The sequence below is a fragment of the Cydia splendana genome, chromosome 20 (genome assembly GCF_910591565.1).
Source record: "Cydia splendana chromosome 20, ilCydSple1.2, whole genome shotgun sequence".
Taxonomy (NCBI): domain Eukaryota; kingdom Metazoa; phylum Arthropoda; class Insecta; order Lepidoptera; family Tortricidae; genus Cydia; species Cydia splendana.
In genome coordinates, this window is record NC_085979.1 from 4,164,499 (window position 1) to 4,174,618 (window position 10,120).

General features: G+C 37.9%; 1 protein-coding gene across 1 annotated transcript; it reads left to right on the plus strand.

Annotated features, from left to right (window-relative positions):
* The first annotated feature begins 3,647 nt into the window (after positions 1 to 3,647).
* LOC134800666 (uncharacterized) lies at positions 3,648 to 10,120 on the plus strand. The gene is made up of 2 exons (XM_063773148.1): positions 3,648 to 3,892; positions 7,439 to 10,120. The coding sequence occupies exons 1-2, from the start codon at positions 3,863 to 3,865 to the stop codon at positions 10,118 to 10,120; spliced, it is 2,712 nt and encodes a 903-aa protein (XP_063629218.1). The 5' UTR covers positions 3,648 to 3,862.

The following is a 10,120-nucleotide window of genomic DNA, read 5'->3' on the forward strand; positions in this document are numbered from 1 at the left end:
TTTCTTTTGCAAAAACCTTCTTTTATCGCCGTAGTCGCGTAACACGCGGATAGATAGAATCCAGAGCGCTCGTAGATTCGTAGTTCGAATTACCTACCCGATAAATTAATGTTTTATCGGGTGCATGCAAGTAAAGCCGGGTGCAAAAGCTAACAATATGTATATATTTGAAATTGGCTAATTGAGCTCTTTCAAATGATATACAAAACGTCATCATTACTTATTTTTATTTTTTTGGTTCGTGACTTTATGACCTCTAGAGGGCGGTGTGTTCATTTTTTTGTGACGTCATATAGCCTATAACCAGCGGACACTTAAGAAGAGGCGAATGACACATCGTTTGTCAAATTATAATGAGTACTTTAGAAGTTATGAGGGAACAGATGAAGATACATACATACATACCCACATACATACCGGTCAAAACCATAACCCTCCTTTTGCGTTGCCGTAGTCGGGTAATTAATGCGTTATTTAATAAAACAAGGGCAGCCTTTGTATCGTTGTCCCGCGCGGCACTTGTTTTGTTATGACTTAAAGATACCCCATAAAATCTTCTTTGTCTATTGAATAACGGTTAGATTAAATTTACGACGCAATAGTGCGGTTAGTTGGGCGTCGATTGCCATCAAGTGTGGACGCGGAAACAGTTTAATTTATATAAAAACAGGTACGAATCTCTTTCGATATATTTTGGTACGACTACAATGACATTGCTGCTGGCTGATGTACCGACTATTGATTTGGCCGACTAGCCTGCTAGCCGACGAATAGGCGCTCGAATGGCCGATTAGTCGGCCGACTAGTCGGCTAGTCGGCCAGATCATTAGTTTCGTTAAGTTCAGGTGAAAAACAATAGTTATGCTCCTTTGGTTGCGCTATTCATTATAATTTAGCTTGGCTAAAAGGTCTTATCTACAGGTTCAAAGACCTATCACAAAAATCCTCGTTCAATTTCTGTCTTTAGTTCTTTTATTTTGCGTTCCTGAGCAGACCGTCAGTACAGCTTGTAGGAGGTATTTCCAAAGCCCTATTTCCCGTACGTAGTCGCCAGTTAAGAACCTATCCCCTGTGGTCAGCGTCTTTACTAGAGTCGCACCAAGAAAAGTCTGCAGCGGATTTGATAGCCCACGCAGTGTAAGTGTTATTTATACGTCATAATTTCATAGAAGTTTGACGTTTAAAATGACACTTGCACTGCGTGGGCTATCAAAATCGCTGCAGACTTTTCACGGTCTGACTTTAGCAACGTGCCCTGACTAAGTCTCTACATTTTGCAATAACATTAATAGTTCCTCATGGCTACACCATTAAAAAAAAAACAAAAACGGAATAATAATAAAAAAAAAATCGGGCAAGTGCGAGTCGGACTCGCGCACGAAGGGTTCCGTACCATATAAAAAAAAATGCAAAAAAAAAACGGTCACCCATCCAAGTACTGACCACTCCCGACGTTGCTTAACTTTGGTCAAAAATCACGTTTGTTGTATGGGAGCCCCATTTAAATCTTTATTTTATTCTGTTTTTAGTATTTGTAGCGGCAACAGAAATACATCATCTGTGAAAATTTCAACTGTCTAGCTATCACGGTTCGTGAGATACAGCCTGGTGACAGACGGACGGACGGACGGACGGACGGACGGACGGACAGCGAAGTCTTAGTAATAGGGTCCCGTTTTACCCTTTGGGTACGGAACCCTAAAACATCGATCGAACTTGCACATGAAATTACAGAAGAATCAGTTGAGATCTACCTGTAGAGGAAAACACCAGCCCACCAACACGATAACGATCAAACGGTCAATTAGATTTCTTTTTTTCTGTTTTTCTTTCACTAATAAAGTGCCGACTAATCGGCCATTTTTGCCGACTAGTCGCCGACTAATCGCCGACTACAAATGTGGCCGGATAGTCGGCTTTACCGACTAGTCGGCGACTAGTCGGTACATCCCTAGTTGGTCAGTACATCCACAGTCGAAATAAAAATGTGTATATTTTATAATAATAATTGCAAATATAGTATTGAAATATATAGTAAAATAAATAAGTGAATAGGTTGTATTGTGTAGGAAATATCGCAAAAAAATATTATTAGCGACATTTATACGGCTATTTTGACCGTACATATGTCGATTGTGGCATACAAATGTCGACATAGTGCCATACAAATGTCGAAAAGGTGCCATACAAATGTCGTCAGGGTCTTATAAATGCCACAAAAATAATAAATAGTGGCATATAAATTTTAATACTGCCATACAAAGTCGAAAACATGCCATATACCTACATGTCAAAAGCGCCTTACAAATGGCTAAATAGTGCCATACAAATGTCGATCTTTAAACGTCCATATCTAGCTAACTATAAAGAGTAGAGAGGTGCCTCGTACAGTATATTTTTTGTTGTTAAGAATCCTCCCCGAAACGATTATAAATCAGTTTTTCCAAAAATAAAAAAATTGCCATACAAATGTCGAAAAAACACCCTCGTCAAAAATTGACCCTTTAGGGTTCCGTACCCAAAGGGTAAAACCGGGACCCTATTACCAAAGACATATGTAACTTCGTATAAGATGAATAAAGTCTAATAAAAAAACGTGCCTCGGAAATCAAGAAAAAGTTATTGTCGGATAGATGGCGCACACACCTTGGCCTATGGTCGGCTAGATGGCGTGACGACACCGTTTCATATTTAACAATTTTAACACATAGATATCAGTGAATGAACATGGGTCAAAATGATATAAAAATAATAATTCGTTTATCCATATATATACATTTTATTGATAACTTTATACGTTTTCATTTTGAGTTTTAGTCGTGTGTCGATAGATGGCAGTAAATTTACTGTGACTACAAAATTTACTATGACAGGACCCCTCTATACTGTCTATTCTCTTTGCTATTACTAAGAGCCCACTGTCCGTCTGTCTGTCACTAGGTTGTATCTCATGAACCGTGATAGTTAGACAGTTGAAATGTTCACAGATTATGTATTTCTGTTGCCGCTATAACAAATACGACAAAGTACGGAGCCGTTGGGCGAGTCCGACTCGCACTTCTCCGGTTTTTTTTTTTTCAAATAATTATACATACTAACACAAGAAAAAAAACCGGCCAAGTGCGAGTTCGAAGGGTTCCGTACCATTATCTATAAAAACGGTCACCCATCCAAGTACTGACCCCGCCCGACGTTGCTTAACTTCGGTCAAAAATCACGTTTGTTGTATGGGAGCCCCACTTAAATCTTTATTTTATTCTGTTTTTAGTATTTGTTGTTATAGCGGTAACAGAAATGATCTTTCTGTGAAAATTTCAGCTGTCTAGCTATCACAGATCACGAGATACAGCCTGGTGACAGACGGACGGACGGACGGACAGCGGAGTCTTAGTAATAGGGTCCCGTTTTACCCTTTGGGTACGGAACCCTAAAAACCGAGAAACAGTGGACTCACCTACCTATAGTCAAATTAATATTTTAAGTATTTATATTTATAATCAGAAAGGAATGTTACGTGTTATTATTTTCATAACATTATTGTTTAAAAAAACACGTAGTACTAAACAATAGCTATAGTTTGATGAATAATGCTATTGCGTATAAAACTGTTGATAAAATCCATTGTATTTTATTCCGCGTTCGATAACGTTGGATAGTTGAACCACGCAATATAACTTTTACAAACCTGAAAAAATAAAACATAACCTAACATAACTTTTGGCAATTGGGTAACTATTCGAATTTTCGTGGGTTTAAACCGTGCTAAAGCAAAACTTATTATTTAGGAAGAACAATTATGGTTTAAGTGAAAAGGTAATAAAAGTAATAAATAAAGCCTAATAAAGGTACCTGAGTGGAGATAATGGAGGGATTATTAGCTGTATGGATATTGGTACGTATACATTTCATTTGCTTATTTAGCCACATTTCACAGTTTTAGCTTCAACTTCAACATTTATTCAGTAAATGGGCCACAAGGGCACTTTTACACGTCAACATAGAATTTACATACAAGCAAAAAAAAACAACGGGTTGCACTCCGGGAGTGCCGGCAGAAGTGAAAACTCAATGACATTGTAACAGTTTTTCGATCAGGTCACGTGTCCGTCTTACGTATCTTACGGTCACGTGACCTGTCGCGAGTTTAACATTTTATCCCCATCACAAAAAGTGCACAGCGCCGCTAAAGAAGTTTTCACTTCGAAAATAATACATCAACAATTATACCTCTTGGAGACGTTATGTACAAATGTTTGTACCTATTACACAATCGATTATGAACTTTTTTCCTGCGGACTCGCGTTTTGTGTGCGATCGATGTGGCAAGAAATGCCGCGCTGCTATAGGACTTTATAGCCATCAACGGCGATGCGGGACCCCATAAACACACAAGCGCCGCAACAAACATCTACAACAGATGATGTGGCCAATGATGATGATGATATGAACTTTAGAGGTGAAAATATAGCCTTGAGTAGAATAGGACCTTACAATGTTGACGTTCCTTTATCAAAGTAAAGTCAAAGAATTTAATTTCAGTACCTACCATTGTCCAATGAAATTCATGGCGCTTACGCGTTTAGGTCGCGAGCAGTGGCGGATATGCAGTGTTGGCCACCCTAGGCCCCAGGCCCTGTAGTAACTACTAGCCGCCTTTCTCAGCTCCCATCTATCAACTGCCGCCTTGCTGCTGCCCCTTATATCTTGTCGCCCTAGGCCCGGGCCTACTGGGCCTTAAAGAAAATCCGCTACTGGTCGCGAGATTTATGCTCCGCTTCCATAGTTTGTTGTCGACCGGCAACAACTCATGGCATAAAATCTTAGAGCATTTAATAACTGGAGTCGCCTTTAAGAGCTTACCCCTCTGCCGAAAAACTTGCACAATTGTGATTTTGTATGTAGGTACGTAACGTACAAATCATGTAGAAATAGCAATACATTTGACGTCCCCTCCCCCGCAAAAATAGGCATACTGTTTCGTACAGAAAATGACAGCCATGACGTCTCCAAAGCACAATAGTAGTTTGTGTTACAAGGGATAAAAATGATATATTTCCGTCAAGGGCGTACATTGAATCCTGAATGAAGCGACGGATTCTACAAAAGAATCCTGAGCGTAATGAGGGATTCAAGTGTTAACGCCCAAGACGAAATAATTTTGATACCGTGTGACACATACTCCTTTTCACATTAACTATGAGGAAAATAAAAAAATCTTAGTGTTGATTCAATCTGATGCTTAAACAGATTATTTAAGCTAAAAAAATAATGTGCAAAAAAATGTAAAAATAATGTGCTAGAACAGAAAAGTGTCACTTTGATCCCTCCTAGCAGGGAGGAAAAGTGCCACTTTGATCCCTCCTAGCAGGGAAGAAAAAGCTCTTTTCCGAATAGGTGGTGTGAAAAATATTGGTTCTCTGTGCCGGTTCTGTACGTGTAAAGCCTGACCAGTAATATATGATTATTGTCAATAACTAAACCGGTTCTATGTGAACGCCAATAAGAGTGTCATTACGCACACTAACATCCCTACTGCACTGGCTTATCTAAGTAAGTATATAATCAGACATGCACACATTATAAACACCGAACCGTTTTCGCTCCAACAGGTGATTAAAGTAGCACAAAAAATCAAACGAAAATGTTCTCAAGATATCAATGACATGAATACAAAATTCTTAGATATAGCGCCGCAATTCCTTTTTAGTATATTGTGCGATTTATTTAATAACTGTTTAAACTGTGGAGTCTATCCCACTACCTTAAAAAATGTAAAAGTTCAGCCAATCTATAAAGGTAAGGGTGAAATGGACAAACTCAAACATTTTAGACCCATATCTCTAATACCTACGTTTTCTAAAATTTTTGAACGCGTTCTAAGTGATGTTATCATGTCGCACTTTAATAAAAACAACCTATTGAATAAACAACAATATGCTTACCAGCCAGGCCGTTCTACCATCGATGCAGCCCGAGACGTTCATCTAAAAGTATTAAGTCACATAGAGGCAAAACGACAGGTTGCGGCCATATTCTGTGACCTCTCCCGTGCCTTCGAGCTCGTGCATCACCCGCTCCTCCTAGCAAAACTGGACCACTATGGTGTAGCAGGTAAACTACACCACATGATCGCATCTTTTCTCCAGGGTCGTAAACAACTAACGTCGGTTAAGGGTGAACGATCAGAACTGCTCGACCTGGGAAATTGTGCCGTACCCCAAGGCTCCATAATGGGAAATAACCTGTTTCTCATTCTTATGAATGACTTCTCAGAAGCATCAAATGAAGCGGAGTTCGTCCTTTTTGCCGACGACGGCTGTGTGATTGTTGCAGCTGAGAACCAGGAACAGCTAATATTAAAACTGGGCAGAGTGATGCGGCAAGTCGCGGCGTGGTTCACGGCAAACGGTATGTCCCTTAATATAGATAAAACTAATATTGTCCATTTTGGCCTGAGAGCACAACCTAAACATCACTTGTAATGGAATGCTAGTCCCACAAGTTGACCAGGTAAAATATTTAGGCCTTACATTCGACTCCGGTCTAACATGGGGACCACATATCGATTCTCTGTGTGACCGGCTCGCTGCCGCTTGCTTCGCGCTCACAAGGTTGCGCCAAAGTCTGCACCCCGACAATGTCAAGAAAGCTTACTTTGGCTATTTCCACTCGTTATTAACGTATGGAATAGACCTATGGGGTGACGCCGCGGAGCGCGAAAGGGTATTTAAACTACAGAAGCGTGCAATTCGTGTAGTCGCCGGTGTCAAATGGGACCACCCAGCCAAAGAACTGTTCACCAGTAACAAAGTCCTAACATTACCCTGCCTTTATATCCTAGAGGTAGCCAAACAGGTAAGGTTTAATTTCGAACAGTTCCGGTCTAATGGTGAGGAACCCAAATACAACTTTAGGCACCGCCACGAACTCCGTCCACCACGCACACGGCTAGCTAAATCTAGAAAATGTCTGCACACAATTGGCCCGAAAATCTACAACCGAGTCTCTGAAGACATAAAAACTGCGAATAGCAATAACACATTCGTACTCAAACTTAAAAAATACCTAGTCTCTGCTGCCTACTATTCATTGAATGAATTCTTCGAATAGGTGAATTTATAATAATGTATGCACTTCTTGCTTAATTTTAATAATGAAATGTATTATGTAAAATAATGTATTATAAATATAGAATAGTAATGTACCGAATAATATGACGTGTAAAATTGTATTGGTTTTATGAATAAATTATTGTATTGTATTGTATTGTAATAAGAGGGCGCAGTTATTCTCAGATCACGTAACAGTATATCATGAAAAAAATCGTTCCAGGAAAATTCCGCAACATGGCGCGTGATCATATATTCCTGGTCAGGCTTTAGTAATAATAGTTCAATGATGTTAAGTAGAGAAGGCTATAACTTCAGTCTTGTTTCAGGTGTCAGTCTTCTCATTACACTCGATATCGGCCGGCTCACTATCTGACGAGCTAACCCATATACTGTCCCAATATCGGACTAAAACTAAAGTATATAAAAACCCCAGAAGCTCTTCCCAAGTTACAGTCCAGCTTGATAACATGTTAAAACTAAAACATAATCTAAACAACACAAGAAGACAAACTATTTGTGTTTCAAGAAAACCATCGAGATTTGTAGATAATAAACATGTAGTATTTGATGTTCTCAAACCGATGCTTAAAAAGAAAATTAAAATAGAACAGAAACAAAAGAAACAAGAAGCAGGAAGTCCATATTTAACTATATCTGCTTCAGATTTAGTTCATAAGATCATGTCAAGTGTAATACCATTAAACAAGACTGACAATGTTAAACCTAAAACTGATGAATTTAATAAAAGGTTGGTTACCGAACCTCAAAAGACAATGAAGGGTATAAAATCTACGACAGCGCATAATACAACGCAACCCAAGGCAAGAGTAGTCGGATCTGCCAAACTAAAGGATATTATCAACAAGAGAAACGAAGAGGATAAAAACAATAGAGTTTTAGTATTAGAATCAGTGAATACAAAATCTACGACAGCGCATAATACAACGCAACCTAAGGCAAGAGTAGTCGGATCTGCCAAACTAAAGGATATTATCAACAAGAGAAACGAAGAGGATAAAAACAATAGAGTTTTAGTATTAGAATCAGTGAATACAAAATCTACGACAGCGCATAATACAACGCAACCCAAGGCAAGAGTAGTCGGATCTGCCAAACTAAAGGATATTATCAACAAGAGAAACGAAGAGGATAAAAACAATAGAGTTTTAGTATTAGAATCAGTGAATACAAAATCTACGACATCGCATAATATAACGCAACGCAAATCAAGATTCGTCAGACCTGCCAAACTAAAGGATATCATCATCAAAAAGAGAATAAACGAAAAGGATAAAAACAACAGAGCTTTAGTATTAGAATCAGTGAATATAAAATCTACGACAGCGCAAAATCCATCGCAAATACGTAAGTCAAGATTAGTCAGATCTGCCATAAAGGATATCATAATCAACAAGAGAATAGACGAAAAGGATAAAAACAACAGAGAATTAGTATTAGAATCAGTGAATATAGAATCTACGACAGTGCAAAATATAAAGCAACCCAAATCAAGATTAGTCAGAACTGCCATAAATGATATTATAATCAACAAGAGAATAGATGAAAAGGATAAAAACAACAGAGATTTAGTATTAGAATCAGTGAATATAAAATCTACGATAGCGCATAATATAACGCAACGCAAATCAAGATTAGTCAGACCTGCCAAACTAAAGGATATCATCATCAAAAAGAGAATAAACGAAAAGGATAAAAATAACAGAGATTTAGTATTAGAATCAGTGAATATAAAATCTACGATAGCGCATAATATAACGCAACCCAAATCAAGATTAGTCAGATCTGCCATAAAGGATATTATAATCAACAAGAGAATAGACGAAAAGGATAAAAACAACAGGGATTTAGTATTAGAATCAGTGAATATAAAATCTACGATAGCGCATAATATAACGCAACCCAAATCAAGATTAGTCAGATCTGCTAAACTAAAGGATATCATCATCAAAAAGAGAATAAACGAAAAGGATAAAAACAACAGAGCTTTAGTATTAGAATCAGTGAATATAAAATCTACGACAGCGCAAAATCCATCGCAAATACGTAAGTTCAGATCTGCCATAAAGGATATCATAATCAACAAGAGAATAGACGAAAAGGATAAAAACAACAGAGAATTAGTATTAGAATCAGTGAATATAGAATCTACGACAGTGCAAAATATAAAGCAACCCAAATCAAGATTAGTCAGAACTGCCATAAATGATATTATAATCAACAAGAGAATAGATGAAAAGGATAAAAACAACAGAGATTTAGTATTAGAATCAGTGAATATAAAATCTACGATAGCGCATAATATAACGCAACGCAAATCAAGATTAGTCAGACCTGCCAAACTAAAGGATATCATCATCAAAAAGAGAATAAACGAAAAGGATAAAAATAACAGAGATTTAGTATTAGAATCAGTGAATATAAAATCTACGATAGCGCATAATATAACGCAACCCAAATCAAGATTAGTCAGATCTGCCATAAAGGATATTATAATCAACAAGAGAATAGACGAAAAGGATAAAAACAACAGGGATTTAGTATTAGAATCAGTGAATATAAAATCTACGATAGCGCATAATATAACGCAACCCAAATCAAGATTAGTCAGATCTGCTAAACTAAAGGATATTATAATCAACAAGAGAATAAGTGAAAAAGATAAAAACAGCAGAGATTTGGTCTTAGAATCTGTCAGTAAGTTAATAAAAAACGAGAAATTTAGAAAGCGTTTCGACTTAGTGAACCCTGCAAATACACAATTTAGCAAAAGACAGCAGTTATTATGGGAGAGAATAAGGATAAAGGCGGCCGAAGAGTTGCTTTTACACCCGAAACCTCTTCCTCAGAGGGCTACAGAGAGGATATATGATACTTTGAAGATGGATTTGGAGTTGGCGCCGACGGAACCGCCGGAGGACACGGGGCTGTTCAAAGAGTTTAAGAGTAGAATTGAGAAGCAGTATTATTTGGATTTGCTTGAGCGCTGA

What these genes read in the sequence shown, in the direction of transcription:
- LOC134800666 (XM_063773148.1), top strand. Translation starts at nt 3,863, where the DNA reads ATGGAGGGATTATTAGCTGTATGGATATTG. An exon ending in TATTAGCTGTATGGATATTG is followed by an intron (nt 3,893 to 7,438) that starts GTACGTATACAT and finishes GTCTTGTTTCAG; the next exon opens with GTGTCAGTCTTCTCATTACA.